Source organism: Acanthisitta chloris, unplaced genomic scaffold (assembly GCF_000695815.1).
Source record: "Acanthisitta chloris isolate BGI_N310 unplaced genomic scaffold, ASM69581v1 scaffold26915, whole genome shotgun sequence".
Lineage (NCBI taxonomy): Eukaryota > Metazoa > Chordata > Aves > Passeriformes > Acanthisittidae > Acanthisitta > Acanthisitta chloris.
Genome location: NW_008673523.1, coordinates 3329 through 19566, shown reverse-complemented (window position 1 = coordinate 19566; position 16238 = coordinate 3329). Strand labels below are relative to the sequence as shown.

The 16238-nt window shown below is 45.0% G+C and overlaps 1 protein-coding gene across 1 annotated transcript; it reads left to right on the top strand.

Annotated features, from left to right (window-relative positions):
* Window positions 1–495: 495 nt before the first annotated feature.
* LOC103802521 (ribulose-phosphate 3-epimerase) lies at window positions 496–1870 on the top strand (the record flags this gene model as incomplete). The annotated part of the gene is made up of 3 exons (XM_009075005.1): window positions 496–630; window positions 793–879; window positions 1336–1870. Coding segments are annotated over 3 exons (345 nt in total), but the record flags the coding sequence as incomplete, so codon positions are not given.
* Window positions 1871–16238: the final 14368 nt, after the last annotated feature.

Sequence of the window (16238 nt, the reverse complement as noted above, 5' to 3'; positions counted from 1 at the left end):
ACCCCCGGGAATGGACCCCCGGCAACGGCACGGAGCTGGGTCAGGGGAGGTTTGGGTCGGACACTGGGGAAAGGCTCTTCCCCCAGAGGTGCTCGGGCACTGAGCAGCTCCCCAGGGCAGTGCTCACAGCACCAAGCCTGACAGAGCTCCAGAAGCGTTTGGACAGTGCTCTCAGGCACATGGTTGGATTCTTGGAGATGTCCAGTGCAGGGCCAGAGCTCGGACTCTGATGATGGTCGTGGGTCCTTTCCACCTCGGGATATTCTGAGTCAGTGAAAAGTCACCATTACCAGTGATGGTCAGAGATTGGCACGTGCAGTCCTATTGCTCTGTGCATGATCCGGTCTTCAGAAAAACAGGAATCTTTAAATTAAGCAGCATGTTCATTCTGCACTTATACAGACACACAATTATTTCCCCAGAAGTCTGTACTGAGCTCAGGCCAGTCTTGCTGTCATCCTAAGGTGCACTTGGATTTGTCTTCTGTCCTCACAGGTTGGCTTGGCCATCAAGCCTGGCACCACGGTTGAGCACCTGGCACCTTGGGCCAATCAGATAGACATGGCTTTGGTGATGACGGTAGAACCAGGGTTCGGAGGGCAGAAGTTTATGGAAGACATGATGCCAAAGGTACATGCTGTGTTTCCTTTTCCTTGCATGTGGAACTAAAAGCTAATTCACAGAGCGGAGTGCAGTGGTGAAGTGAATAAACTTTGTTTAGATGTGCAAGTATGTGTGATGGTGGCAGCTGAGTCTGGATCTCTGTGCCCACCTTTTTATACGGTTTCTCAGGTTCAGTGGCTGAGGACACAGTTTCCCTCCTTGGATATAGAAGTGGATGGAGGAGTTGGGCCTGACACCATCCATAAGTGTGCAGAGGTAAGAGGTTGCAGAGGAACAGCATTGTCAGTCACTGTGTTAAGAGACTTAATCATGTCCCATAAAATAAAGCTTAGGAGGAATTTCTGACCGTTAGTTTTCAGAGGGAACAGTAAGACACACTTACACACTTAATATCGAAATCTACCTGAGGTCTAAATCTTGTGCCTTTTTTCCATCAGGGCTACTGAAACCTCCCCGAAGCTAGAGAAGTTGTTTCTTGTATGTTTGGGTAGATAAGAGCAATGATGAAGAAGTTACCTATTTGGGGAAGAGCTGTCTCTTCTGAACTTGATTTATTGTTGTAGTTAGAGGAATGTCACCTGTGTCCCACTAACAGCACTTGTTTGCCCACCAGCCCCCAGTTCAGTACCTCCTCAAGGGTTGTGCAGCAGGCGAACGCGGTGGGCAGGGGCCGTGTTCCGTGTGGCTGAGCGGGTGTTCCGTGTCTTTCAGGCGGGTGCCAATATGATCGTGTCTGGCAGTGCTATTATGAAGAGTGCAGACCCGAGGTCTGTGATCAATCTCCTCAGGAACGTGTGTTCGGAAGCGGCTCAGAAGCGCAGTCTGGACCGGTGAGACCTGCCCCAGCGTGTTCAGGAAGGCTCTGGGCATGCAGAACCCTTGTTTCTCGTGTGTCGGAGGGCTGGATGAACACTAAGTACAGAGCCTTCTTGCTGCTGAAGAGAGGAATCATTCCTTCGCTGCAGTGAAGCAAGCAGCAGTGGGGAACATTCTGGCTGTCTTTCAGGGTTGGAAATGCAATGGTTTGAACCTGTCTCTTGATTCTGTGGAGGCTAATTTTATGGCACAACCTCTAACACTGACTGGATTGAACTACAGTCGGTTTTTTGCTTGCCAGAAGAGAGTAGCATTGCCACAAGCAATCTCTCTTGTGGAAGACTCTAATCAAACTGCCTTCTGCTGTCTGTATTTTGTAATTTGATCTGTGCATTCCTACAAAACCTTTCCACTACTGCATTAAACACCCCTTCCTTGGTGTGGTAGGTCTCCTTTAAGCTGATGGTCAAAAATGAGTGGTTTGGGGGAAATGCAGTTCAAGAGGGCTAAAAAAGAAATCCCACAGACGCTAGAAATGTCCCTGCACTTTACCTTTATTACATAGAAGTACTTGTTCCATGCTTGACTTACGTAGGTCAAGCCAGTGCAGCATCTTTACCAGGTCACAAAGTGAGGAATATATCTCTTCTCATTTAGCTTTCAAAGAGCCAGCTGTGTCTGGAATTCCTGGAAGCCATGGGATTCCACAGAAGAATGTTGCTTAAAAACCCTTCAGATAGTTAAAAACCTTTATCTTGCCCTACAGCCTCCTTGGCTGGGATGTATGCTGGAGTAAACAGTTATGGTGGTGCCTTACAGGAATGCTGCCTGCTAGAGCAATATGTAGGTTGAAATGTCTGGAGATGGCTCTGTACAACAGCTTTTGGAACCAAATAGTTCTCAGTCCTTCAGTTTGCTGTGCCCACATCACAGCCTGGCCTCTTTGGGCACGTGGAAGGTGACTTAGAATGCACTAGAGGAAGGCTGAGCAGGCCACCTGAGGGAGACCTGCCTCCCATGGTTCTAATTAGTATTGTCGACTCTTTAATATTTCATGGTCTTCTGCGTGGTATTTTTCCCTTTACGTTGTAATTACAGAAGGGTTGCAAACAGTCTGCTGCCCCAGGGGACCAGGACAGGAGGCTCAGCAGCTGCAGCCAGGCCCTTTCCACAGGTCAGATCTGTTGTCCTCACAGCAGAGCTGAGCAGGTGTCACCTAGCAGCTGCTGAGCTCGGGGCCTGGGAGGTGCCACACACTGCCCTTCTTAAGCAGGTGGAGCTGAGGCTAGTTCAAACAATCTAGACAAGTGTCTCAAATGGCTAAATACTACTTTTTCCCCTGTGTGATTAATTGTGGTTTAGGTGAACTAATGTCGTTGCTTCCTGTTTCCACTTTGCAACCCCATTTGGGAACTAGCAAAAGAAATACAGAGTCATCTGGACCTACTTCTTTGAGGTTTGCCAAGAGCAAGCTTGGCTGGGAGAGGCAATAGTCCAAGGGCTGATGGGTGTGTCAGAGCAGCTTATCTGTGCTTCTGGAAAGAACCAGTGTAGAGGCTAATGTACGTGCATGGACAAACAGTCAGGGCTCTGGTAGCTAAATTGCAGGCAAAGCAGCACCAGTTACTATGAAAATGCTAGTTCAGGAGGTGCTGTCTCGCTTTTTGTACTGCTGGAAGCAGTAGGACAACAGCTTCAGTATCCTGGCCTCCTGCAGTGTAAACTGGATTGAAAGGATAATCAAACTATTTCTGCATTTTTTCCTAATTAATGTGAGGAGGACATCCAAGTTGTGCTAGTTCACGGATGTACTAGACTTTGTGGAACCTTATGGTATGTTCTCTCACAGGTTGTAGCTAGTTTGTCATTGTTTTAAGGCTGGCAGTTTGCACTTGCATTGATTCTTGAGTTAGGAGTCTTGTGGGACAGAGATATTACAGAGTAAAATGACTCTATTGCTTCTTTCTAAGTCCCAGCCAGGTGGGTTTATGCAGCTCCTGCTGCAGCAGCTTTTACACACCGAAGGTTAAATCCATTAGTGACCGCATTCATGGAAGTAACAGTAATGAATGATTCTTGTTCTTTAATGCTTAAGACTGTTTCCGTTTCTTGCCTCTGTACATTCAGATAAGTCATCTGTTAGGGTCTATTTGGGCCTGCCTTTCTGTACTCTGCAACAAGCCCACAGCCCCAGGACTGGAACCGAGCACTGACACAGAAACCTTGAGAGCTACTTGCATGGTCTCCTGGGGCCAAATAAACCCCAGGCCCGCAGTACCCTGATAAGGTTTCAGCCTTAAGGGAAAGCACAGCCTGGTGGTATTGAGGCACGTGGTCTAGAGAGGTCCAGGGTGATCTGACAGCACTGAAAAACAGGATGAAAGCGACTTTGACAATCAGAGTCAGGCTGGGCTTGGAACACGTGCTGCATGGGATGGTACAGCCCGAATCCCCGAGTGAGGGAAAACACTGCAGGAGATGCACACAGAGCTTCATTTTAATAGGGCTTAGAAGTTTGTATTTGTACTTGCAGTCCACTAAGGTCCTGGATGCAGAGATGAAGAGTTTAAACCCTCATAGCAGCAGGGAGCAGAACATAAGTGGCCTTCAAAAAATGTCACAGTTGAACATGGTAAACAAAGTGCATGGGAAATGGCTTTGTGCAGCTCCAAACCCTGACTTTTGTGGGGGGAGGGGGGGCCTTGCTGCATTATAAGTTGGTATTTCACAGTTAGTTAGCCTTTGAATAATTTCAGGCACAGCACTAGGAGCAGCACTGACAGCTGTTTTCATAGCTTAGCAGCCAAACAGGTTGGGTTTTGTTTGTGGGTTTTTGCCCCTGTTGTTTAAAACCTTAAAAATGAAAGGAAACAAGCAGGGGGTTCTCACACATTTTATGGCTTCAAGGATGAGCCTGGCCCTGGGCTCTCAGCCCCTTTCCACCACTGGCAGCTTCCTCAGGCCATCAGCATTTGTGCCAAGCAAACTCTCTGGAGGCAGGAGCCCAGCTCTGCTGGGTCATGGCCTGCAGGCAATAAATCAGAGTACCAGTGCTGACTTCAAGCTGCATGTGGCACAGGGAAAGAAGGTGAAAGGAGAGGACTGGTCCTGGCACCAAGTTGAGTTAAGGAAGTTTTCTAACCCTGTCCCAGTAATGACATGGAGATACTGAAAAAAATCAGGTGCCTCTCTGGCTGGAGCAAAGACACAGAGACAGAGAGGGCAGGCACAGGTCTGCTGCGAGGTAGCAAATGAGCAGAGGTGCTGCAGGTGAGCAGCACAGCCTAGGACTTCTGAAAAGCATCTGGCTTGCCATGTGCACACAGCATTCCCCACCTGCCCCTGCCAGATGGAGTGCTGCTGGAGACAGGCACGGTGATGGGGGGAAGCAAATGCAGCCTGTTCCTGGTCCCCCTTCTCTGCACTGGCCGTTGTGCTGCTCAGCTGCTGGCAGAGACCTGCTCACCACCACTGTGTGGAGCAGCCCCGTGGTGGCACCACGAGCAGGAAGAATTGCTCTGGCACTGTGCTCCAGCTGTGCAGTGCTCAAGCAGCCACAGTTTGCTGTCACAAGCCTGGCCAGCTGAAAGGCAGCTGTTGGAGAGAAGATTTCTGCCGGGGGTGGGGTGGAGTAACGACCAAATAGACATTTTTATAGTTTCTCCAGGGATTTTTTTTTTCCTGTTTCTCGGCTGCTTGGCCTTTCTTTGGCTACCCTTTCCACTGCTGCCCCCGAGGCACCAGCTAGTTCCCACAAGGGCTGACAAGAATGTGTAAGAGGGAACAAAGCAAACGTCCTTACCCCGGCTCAGATCACTATCCACTTGTGCACCCCTGCAGTGGGCAGGGTACCCAGCAGCTGCTCTGGCTCACAGCGGGACTGGCCCAGGAGCCACAGGATGGTTTGGGCGTGCAGGGACAGCTCTGCAGTTCCCCAGGCTGACCAAGCTGGGGAAATCCAGTTCCTGTGGCACAGGGGCTTTTGGCCTCGGTTTTAATATCCTTCCCACCCTCCAATCAAGAAAAACACCCTCCTCTTGCTCCTTCCAATAACATGCTAGATTGCATTTCCATTTCCTGGCAGCACCTTCAGGCCATGGAAGGCAGCTGGCCAGACTTGGTCTGTCCCATCTCTTAAAGTGCAGGAATCCCTTCTCCTGCCCCAGGCATCAGACAGCGCAGGAATCCCCGACCTCACAACAAAGCTGAGCAAGAGCTGGTTGGACCAGGACTGAATGGATACGGGTATGGAAAAAGCATCTGAGAAACCTTTCAGAAACCTTTTCCCAGCAGCAGATGCACATGCAGGGCAAGAGAGACGGCAACATCCACCTCTGCACCGAGGGGGCCCTTAGCCTCACAGCACCAGCACCACAGCAAAGCTGCAGTGGGTTTGCAAAGCCATTTGTGAGCCAAGCAGGGCTCTGTGCCAAGAGGAAGCATTGCTGCTACTTCTTCACTTCTAAAAAGTCATCAAATTCAGACTACGTACACCATATAGAGAAATAACTTTTAATTAAAAAACAGTCTTACAAAGCTCAGATGCCAGTATCAGACATTGAGGCAACATTCAAGTTTAAGACAAACCAGTGTTAAAAAAGTGTTTACAAAATCATCAGAATGTGCAATAAACTACAATGTAACAATAGGCTGTAGTGTTGAAACTTGACTGAACTGTTTTCAGATGCCCAGTGTATGTTTCCTGTCATTTTGACCAAAAAAATAAACTGACACTAAAACTGGGTCATCTGTGCAGTGCCATTCCAGATATTACATGTGGAAGAAAACTGTACAAGAACAGAGACTTATTAAATTGTCTTGAATTGTCCTACACAGAAGAACGTCCTGTTGATGGATTATATCTACATTTGATGTTTAATCTTTGTTAATACCTCGTGAGATTGCAGATACATTCCAAGCTATGCTAGTTCGATGCGAGTCAAAACAGCTTGTCTTTGTCTCCTCACTGTGAATTCACTGGGAAATGAAAAGTCTATCCAGAATCACAATGCAAAGCTTTGTGGCTTTTTTTTTTTTTCATTGGTCTTCTATTTTCAAGTCGTTTTTCTGTGGTCAGTTGAGTTGTTGGATAAGGTAGGCAGCACTTGCTGCACCAGGGTCCACTTGAACCAGAAATATATTTGAAAACAAACAGAACAGGAAAAAATGATTCTTGACAAATGTAGGCAGTATGACAACAGAAAGTGAACAGTGCCGACTCCCAAACACTGGGAATATTAGACTTCCAGCTTCCAGTTTGAAAGAATTCCTTTCTCTTGGGGTTCAGGAAGAAGAAAGTGTTGTCTTTGGAATTTATCCTGCCTGTAACAAAGCAAGAAAGAGAATATATTATATGTGGGGCCATCTCTCAATCGCGGCAATTATATGCAGCTAATGCAAAGGTTTTGAATTGTGCTGTCATACACTGCATGAACGAGAGGTTTTACTTTTCTCCCCCTTAATTTGCTTTCTTAATGAACCACATTATTCCCTGTCACCTTTGTTTTCTTGTACTGTTGCTTCCCAGGCAAACATTTTTTGCAGTCTTCTAACTCTTGGGTAGAAGGCCATTTCCTTGGTGGATGGCCATTGTCTAGCAAAGCAATAGGTATGCCTGGAGTGCAGGGAGAGTTGCTGGGGAAAGCTGCACTTGACATTTCAATCTGATTTGTTACCTGATCGTAGCACAGTAAAGCTTCCACCTCTTCATCTGTTAGTGGAAAAACTCGGCGTTCCCACGGCTCACACTGCAAGGAAGCAGACGAGTAGGAGGGGGGCAAAAAGAAGAGAGAGGGTTAAAAAGGATTTCAGTTATGTCCGAACTGATTAGCTCTGAACAAAATGATCTGCTATCAAGTAACAAATGAGTGTCTTTCTCTGCAATGTTTGCAGGGCTCTTCAGATAAAGAATACAACCCTGCTAGGCACGAGCTGGCAGAGTAAGCTGGCTACACTAGGTTTCGACTAGTAACAGAGCTACCATTGAACAGGCACACTACAGGAACGGGGAAGCTCTTTTCCACAGTGCCAGACCATCAGGATACCTGACCCTGTAACAATCAGGACTGTCTGGAAACCTGGCCAACATTCCTGAAAAAAGACCCAGCCTGAACCCAGTCCTGCCATACTTGCCTCAAAAATATGCACCCTGAGCAATTATATTAACTGTTGACAGATCTAGGGGTTAATTCATTAAGCACAGCAAATGAGTTCTAAACAGCAGCACTACTGAACACAGGTGACATAAACGAGGGTGACAGCCTGAGTTTCTAATCATGAAACAGAAGTTAAGGTTCTTGGTTTTAGGGTCGAGAGAGCCATCACTGAAGACCTGGCCAGACCTGGAAGTACCCACCTGGGCTTCCATGCTCTCGCTGCAGGGTGATGCCATCGCTGAAGAAACAGAGCTGTGGGATTCCAAAGTCATGTCAGGAGCAGGCTCAGCAGTGCAGTGCAGGGAGGCACAGGAGCTGCTGTGCTGCTCCTTCTGCACCGAGTCTTGGTTGTGTTGGCCATCAGCATTTTTGTTCTGGGATCTAGTGCAAGATAAGAAACGAGAGTTAAAAGCTACTCCCTGGCCTTTCACATCACCATAAACAGTTCAGATTTGCTTTTCAAATTGTTCAGTTTCTCCATCCATGCTACATTCTGCCTGTTGAAATCAAAAGAGCAGATGAAAACACGTGGTTCTTTTCAACCTTGTTGGCTCCAGCCAAAGCAGAGCATGATGTGGAGGAGCTAAGCAGGTAGAACAGGGCTGGGACAGGCATGCTCTGGCTGCAGACAACTGGTGGCTGGTCCCAGTCCTGTGCCTTGCTCCACACACTCACCAGAACTGTGATTCTGGACAGGAGAAGTCAGTGAGCCATGGGGTGTTTCCACTTGGGAGAACATGACATCACCCACAGGTTGTACAGCAGCCTGTGCCAACGCAACCCAAGAGACCACGGCAAGTCCTTGGGCTTTCCCTTCCCACCTCTGCTCTGGACTCAACTCCAAAGCAATCAAAACTTTAGTGAGATTAAAAATTTTGACCTCGCCCCTAATACAGATTTGAACTAGGTACAAAACAGTGGCACATATCTGAAATGCCAGGTGAAAGCCTGACCTTGCTCATGCCAATGGCAGTTTTACTTCTGAGTTCACTAAGATTTCACCAAGAAGTTCATAGTTTTTAAATTAAGGTACATACAGAACTTTTATTTTTCAATATGCTTTCTAAACTTTGGGGTTTTTTTATATTCAAAATTGCTTAAAATAGAACTCCTTAATATGGTTTAGCTCCATCTTTATCCTGCATTATAAGAAGCTATCTTTGCATACTTATTCCTAGTGTCATGTTCACTTTCAGCCAAGAGTCGACACAAGCATATGATAAATAGCAGAAAACATTATCCCAGCTTTTATAGGATGTTTTTTTGTCCTGGCAAGATTCTGAAGTGATTTATGGGAATCATTTTCCCAGAGCCAAACTGCAGATACAGCTTTATGACGTTTGCTCTGATATACACTACTGTTTGCAAGACTTTCAGTGGTTATATTTAATTCTGATGAGTTCTGCAGCAGATGGCAAGCCTGTGAGCATGCACCATTCACACAATGGGTTTTTAAGCGTGAGGTCCCTGGCACAGCCCAGGACCCTTCAGTAACATGTCTCTGAATGCTGTGGACTTTCATCTGAGGCAGGTGAGTAACAAGGGCTCACGTTACACTGGGTGGCTAAAGTCATAATAACTGGGAGTGGCACAAACTAGCAGAGCTCTGTGTTCAGTCAGGGACTTTTGTTCACTAACACCAGGTTACTAACACGCCAAATCTCATGGCCTGGCACCGCCTTCCCTTTCCAGCCACAAAGCAAAATGTAGCTGGTACTATCCCTGATGAGTTAACTAACACAGAGTGCCCTCGTTTTCAAACTTCCCTGTGACACCATTTCTGAAACTGCTGCACCAACAACCCACACCAGGCTCAACAGGAACATTTATCAAAGCCAATACACTTGCCTGCTGTTCTTTCTGGGCCTCTGGCTCTGCTCCAACCCTGACCACCTCGCATGCTCCATTTCCTCATACTGCTTGTGACGTAAGGCAAATGCTTTGTCTGACAGATCTTCTATCTGTAAGGAGACACAGGGAGAGCTCTGCTGTTATTATGAGCATCACCAGAAACAAAGGCAGCCAGTATTAGATCTACTTCTGCATAAGTCTGTTCACCAAACAAGAGGAGGCAACACACTGTAAAGGCACACCCAAAAACATGCCTTCAGTTCACAACAACTCTGGTGTATGGGATACTGTCACTTGTGCTTTATTTCTTTGTGTGTCTGTGGAGGATCTGAATGGAGATAGAAATTATACACCTCCCCGTGCAACTAACACATTTTTCTCTATGGTGAGAGGCAGAAAAATAAGAGGACAAGTATTAATTTGCAAATTAAGGCAGTATTACAAGCAAAAAAACAAGCAAGAATTCCAGGAGTTTCCAGAGATTGCTCTAGGAGGAGGCTGGGAGGCAGTGAATTTGCTAGGTGCTCTTTAAGCACAGGGAAATAGGTCTGAGATCACCAAGGACTTCTCTAACTCCACAGAGAGGAAACTCAGCAAACCTGAGGTGCTGCATTCCTCCTAGGAGGCCAAGTGGAAAATGGTTCTGCTTTGAAGAGACTGTTTCCTAGCCAGTGGCTCGCATGACCCCACTACAGCTTAAACTGGCCCTAACACAAGTACTTTAACTGTCTGTAATCAAAGCAGAGCCAGCTTTTTAGGGAAAAGATGTAGCCATTGCACCTGACCTTCACTGTGAAACAACCATCTTCGGTTCTCTGCTGGCAGCACACCAGAAATTTGTTCCTCAGCCAGGGCTGGGTGAGGAGCACTTTGCTGCCCTTCCCCCTAACTCCACAGATGGCAGGGTGAGCTCTTGGCTGAACCCCTTCAGCACAGCTCACAGTTATTTCAAAGTGCTCCAAACCATGCCAAGTTCACCTAAAAAGCTGGGGTTGGCAAGAGCATACGAGTGCTGCAGCCATGGATTTTATGCCAGCCACTCCCAACTTAAAAGCAGAGAAATTCTAGGAAAGAACAATTCCTTGATCATAGGAGCTGTGAAGCTGCACTGCCAGATCAGTGATGGACAAGAAATAGCTGAATAATCATTGGGTCGTGAATGAATTTTTTTTCTGTAAAGTGAAATCCTCAGTGGTATTAGACAAGTAACACCACTGAGCCTGACAAGATACAGAACCAAATGCATGGTCCTTGCTGCAGTGCCAGGTAGTGCCATACAGTACAAGTGACACTGCTGGCTGGAAGTGCCCCGTGGGGCTCTGTGGAAGACATCCTTGCATCAAATGTCTCAGCACTCAGACACTTCGTGGCCATTATGGGTACAACGACAAAGTTTTACAACCAATGGAAAGGATCCCAAAGGCCTCAGCGCGTTCAGAACTGGCCACAGGACCTGCTTGTGGCTGTCTGGTTTCTGCTCAGTCCAGCACACAACAGGAACGTTCAGACAAACAGGCCTGTCTCTGTTTGCCCATCTCAGGACTCTTTTCTGAAGGCTCCTCATTGCTTTTCTTTATTTAGTTAAACACAAATGACTTTGTTAGCTGCTGGTTTCCTTTCATGCAAGTCAGCTTAATGGGTTTTCCCCCTCTCTCTGGAGTTCACCATCACTGGGATGGCATCTCCGTTCGCATTCTGCCTTTCCAAGGTCAATGATGTATAGCGTGAAAGTGAGAATTTTATGAACCACAGAAGTGTTATTCCCTCAGGGAAAATTCAGGATTTTTCTGTGTGCTCAGATTTCCTTTGAAGTGGAAACAAAAGATAATTTTGAAAGAAAAACTTAAAGACTTTGAAAATACTTTTCTTAGCAAATTGCCAAAACATTTTTGTGCTGGGAAGAGACTTCATTTTTAACAAGCTTCCTTTAAAAAAAAAATAAAAAAATCGAAGTCCACATTCCTCTCTAACTGAAGAGATTCGAAAAATACAGAAATAAGTCTTACTGTTCCTTTTCCATAGCTGGGGATAGCAGATTTAACTACTTGTTTATTTAGACTGAGTTCTGCCCTATTCCACTGAAGACTCCATTTTCTTATTTAAAAATTCTTTGTTCCATGGATAAAAATCTCAAAAGGTCTCTACTTAGTTCAGTACAGCCTCTGTCCCTCCCTAGTGCTGTATAATGCTCTATATATTTCCTCTAAGTGACTTTAGGTTACAGTTGCTGTAAGTGAAGAAATTTGATGGGTTTTCCCCCACGAAGGTTAGTCTGAAAAAAGGACAAAAGAAGTGTCATTCCTCAGTGGATGGATCTGGCAGTGATGCTGAGAGAACAGGCTATGGGGAAGGCCTGTTTGTGAGGCATGTCTAATGATTTCACTCAAAGAAAAAGACTGAAAGCAAACTAAACTTTGGATTCCCTGATTGCACTACAAGACATTGTGCCTTTATGTTGAATAGCACCAGGAATATTTCTGAACAGCTCTCACAACAACAAAATCTGTGCTTCACTCATTGGCTCCATGGGAAACACTGAGTCATAGGCCATGAAAACACTTACGCAAAACTAATTGCACACAGAATTATTCCAAAGCATTTGTCATTACTAAAACAACTACAAAAATGAACTTGAACCTTACAACTGTGCCTTGCCAGAAACTTTAAACGTGGACAAAACAAATTAAACCCAAAATAAAACAGGAAAACCCGTGCCACACCCTCCCATGCCTTAAAGCAATAGCAGACTGCAAATTCCTATGTGCAAACCGGGAAACTCAAATGCTCTATTTCCAGAAACCAAGTATTTTTAGAGCAAGGAACAGAGCAGACACAGACAGTCAATTAACTTTTGCATTGCCAATGTTGTCCTTGTAAGGCAAAATTTCCAGAAACAAAACTGCACCCAAAAAAGGTAAGCTCTTTGTACTCATATAAAGGCATGGTGTAGGTCTGACTCCCAGAAAGTGCTGAGTTCTCATCCTCACAAGTGTGGCTCCTGTGGAACATGACACATTTGGGATCCCACATTTTTTTGTGGCTTAGGGAAACTTTGGGTGCAAGTCTATTGCATGGAAACAGGCTGTTGCACTGAAAGCCTTTAAATGAAGAAGAGAGAGAAGAAAAGAAAGTTACCCAGTGGCAGAAATCCCTAACTGCTGCTTGAAACAAGGACAACTCTGGAAGTTTTAAATTTAGCTGTACAGAAGTTAGACAGAAAAGAAACGATTATAGAGTACCACAACAGCTACTATGCAGTGGAAATCAAGAAAAAGTGTATTTTATACAAAATCAGAAAGTACTTTTTGCTGTCCCTTATCCTGCATGAATGATCTACTGAAGGTTTGCCTTGACTTCAGGACAAGGAGCAATTTCAGGAGTGTCAAAGCATTAGTGCAAACAGGTAATGGTGTCATTTCCTCTTTACAAGCCTGAACAGTAACAAGTGTAACTCTGCTCAAGGAAGTGGAAGAATTATGATCAATCAGTACTCGGAAGAACAACCATATCAATTAACATGGCCCCAAAAGAAAGGGAGAAATGGCAAAGGATGACTTGCACAAGATCTTTAGCATTTTTCTCTCTTCATTCAGCGCAGTAGCTGACAGACAATACAGAAGCACTGGGCCACAGCAGGAGGCAAAGCTGCTTTATTGTTAACTCCAGTTATTTCCTGGCCAAAGGATGAATCATACAAGACCAACAAGTCATGCTAAACACTGGGCAAAGCACTAGGAAGGCTACTAAATGAGTGATTAGCCCATGAGCTTCCAAGACACACCTTGATGTCCCTTCAGCAAAATGCACTAAAAGCATGAGACAAGTCATCCACGTGGGATCTGAAATCTGAACAGGAAATCCACTGAGTCCTCCAAGCAAGTCCTCTGAAGGCCTGAAGGCAAATGGCTGTTGAAATTCTTCCCTCCCCCACCGTCTCAGGATACCAGGACCAAGAGAGCAATGAACAGTAGATGCTCAAGGGACAGTGTGCCCTTGCCGCCTTATTAGTTATTCTCCAAATGGTTAATTAAGTATCCTTGCAGGAGAGTTCTCCTGTGAATGTAATTTGACCTTCTCAGTACTAGGAGAAGATCAAGCATGTTTCCTGCTAGCTGAGACAATACCCACCCAAAAGTCAGTGGGTGGAAGTGACGTAAATCTGACCACCAGATTTCACAAGAATTTCTCAATTGCATTGGAAAAGGCAGCAACGGAATAAGCTTTGCTCTTCCTTCCAACCCAGGAGCTTGCTGCCAAGTAAGTGCAACTTACACCAGGTTAGGAGCTGAGACCCTGATGCTCTCCTAAAGGAAAGGCTCATTTCCATGGAGCAGGTAGCTACAGACCTAGTAAACCTCTGAGGAAGCTACTGCCTTTGTGGAGTGTGAATTTTCTACCCCAAGGGAGTGACATGATAATTTCCTCACTGTGTTTAGCATAACCTTCTGTACTGCTACCCAAATGCATTCTTTTTTCACTGCTAAGGCACCTAAAGCCTGGTTGCAGAGATTCTCTGAAAGAGAAGCTCAAGAACAGATACCATGGATGGAAAGCACAAACACAAGTTCTACAGTTATAACTGGTGACAGTGGCAGAGACTAGAGGGAGACTAGAGATGTCCAAAGGACAGCAAAACTGGCAGGTTTCTGGAAAAGGAGCCACAAAAAGATTGAAAGGACAGAAAACCAGCCTAGAGACCAGACCTGCTGGTATGTTCACCCTGAGGTCAGGAAATGCCTCAAACCCCTCATCAGGGGAGAAAGGGACCCCCAGCTGCAAAGTCCATGGTCATCACCTGAGGAAAGGGGGGGCTGGGACTAGATGATCTATAAGGTCCATTCAACCCCTAGAATTCTATGATTCTGTGATTCTTATGTCTAGAGGAAGCAACAGCAACACATGATCTACAAACTTAGCTCAAGAGGCAGGCAGGAAACGCTGAAGGTTATGTTTTTCCTGACAAAGCAGAAAAGTTCGCTCCCAACAGGAGGGTTGCAGGAAAACAAACACTAAGAAGAGAACTGAGGAAACGTGCTGGACACACAGGCAAGATGTCCAATTACCATCTGAAGAGAAACACGCCATGGAACCGGCCATGAGAGGAGAGGATGAGAGAGAAGAACAGTGTTACAGCACAGGTAGCCAGAGGAGACCCAGCAGCACAGTGCTCAGCGTCAGGGGAAGCACAGGCCTGACCAAACAGACTCTTTGGGAGCACTGGCTTTGCAGCAGCAAGGGACAGAAGAGTCAGACAAACAAGTGAACAATGAATATTAACAGATATACTCACATTTCTGTCATCCACCATAGGGATAAGACCCATTTTCAGAATCTGATACTTGATACTTTACTTTTGAAACATGAGACATACCAGGATTTGCATGAAGTCAGTCACTTTGTTAAGTTATGTACCAATTATCCTAAATATGTATGAGTTCTAGTTTAAATAAAAGCTGGTGGTTTAATTAAAACACAACTTACCTCTTCATCTGCATCAGACTTTTCTAAAGGTTCAAGTTCAAGAACTCTCCAACTAGAAATGAGACAAGGAAAATCAAATTAATTTAGCCTAAATGCTGTTTCATTATTTCAGCAGTAGAGATGACACTTTTGTTTCTATACTATATTGTTAGCTACTCCTCCTTCACCACTGGTTGTGCTTCAGAATTTCTTTCAAGTAAGACAATTTCAAATTTAAGGTGCTGATAGCAGATACCTGAAATTTGTATTTTCCTTTCCCAACTCATTATATAACCTTTTCTTTTCCCAAGAGTCTTTAAGCCATCCAGTAGAGTCTTAAAAATATTTTTAACTTTAAAGACAATATAAAAGCAAATATGTATTAGAGATCTAAAATCTAGAGTGAGTGCATTTAGCACTTGCTAGTAAGCCACTGAATTATAGCACAGGAGACCAATTACCCTGCTTTAGAAATCTCAAGATGTTCTCTGCCTAAAACAAACACACAAAAATCTCTAGAATTGTGGATTACAGGCTTACACTACGTGGGGAAGAAAAAGCTTATCCTACTGTATCAGAGTAGCTAAAGTTAAAAAATAGATGCTAAAACCACTTTGTTTAACTCATAGAAAATAGCTGACTGTTTTCTTAAGGTCACATGAAAGACTGCAACCTCCACATAACCACTCAGAGCCTGTCAGCCTTATGGCACATTTAAGGCCATGAACATCACTACAATTAAGATGATATAAAACCAATTCTATTTTTAGCCAGTCTGCATCTGCCACCTCCCTGTGTATATCAGACTACTTCCCCTGTGCTATCAGCTGTCCAGTCTTCCCATCACTTCAGCCACACAAACTGAAGCGCACAGAGAAAAAACCACAAGTACACGAGAAGATTATCTTAATATTATATAATTTTCTAACTCTCAGGTTCATTTTTCTACCTTTGCAATTAAGGATGTCATGAACAAACCTTGGGATAGTGATTTCTTTGTACTGTAGTTTCTCCAACTTCCATGGTGCAACCAGCGACATGGGAATAACAATCTTGTCTATATCATAGCTTTCACTTCTCAACCTCCTCCTGGAGTTACGCTGAATAAGACCAACACAAGAGGAGATTCATCAGTACAAATCATAGGAAGTACACGTTAGCTGAGAAACATTAGAACTTCAAAAGGAGAAAGTCTCACTCAAACACATTTTCTAGTGGTTTAATGACTTCCAACACCCATTTCACTCCGTTCAATGGAATCTCAATAGATTTAAAAACTGTCTTGTCTCTGTGATTTACCTCTTGCTGCCCTAACTTACTGAAATCAGTGGG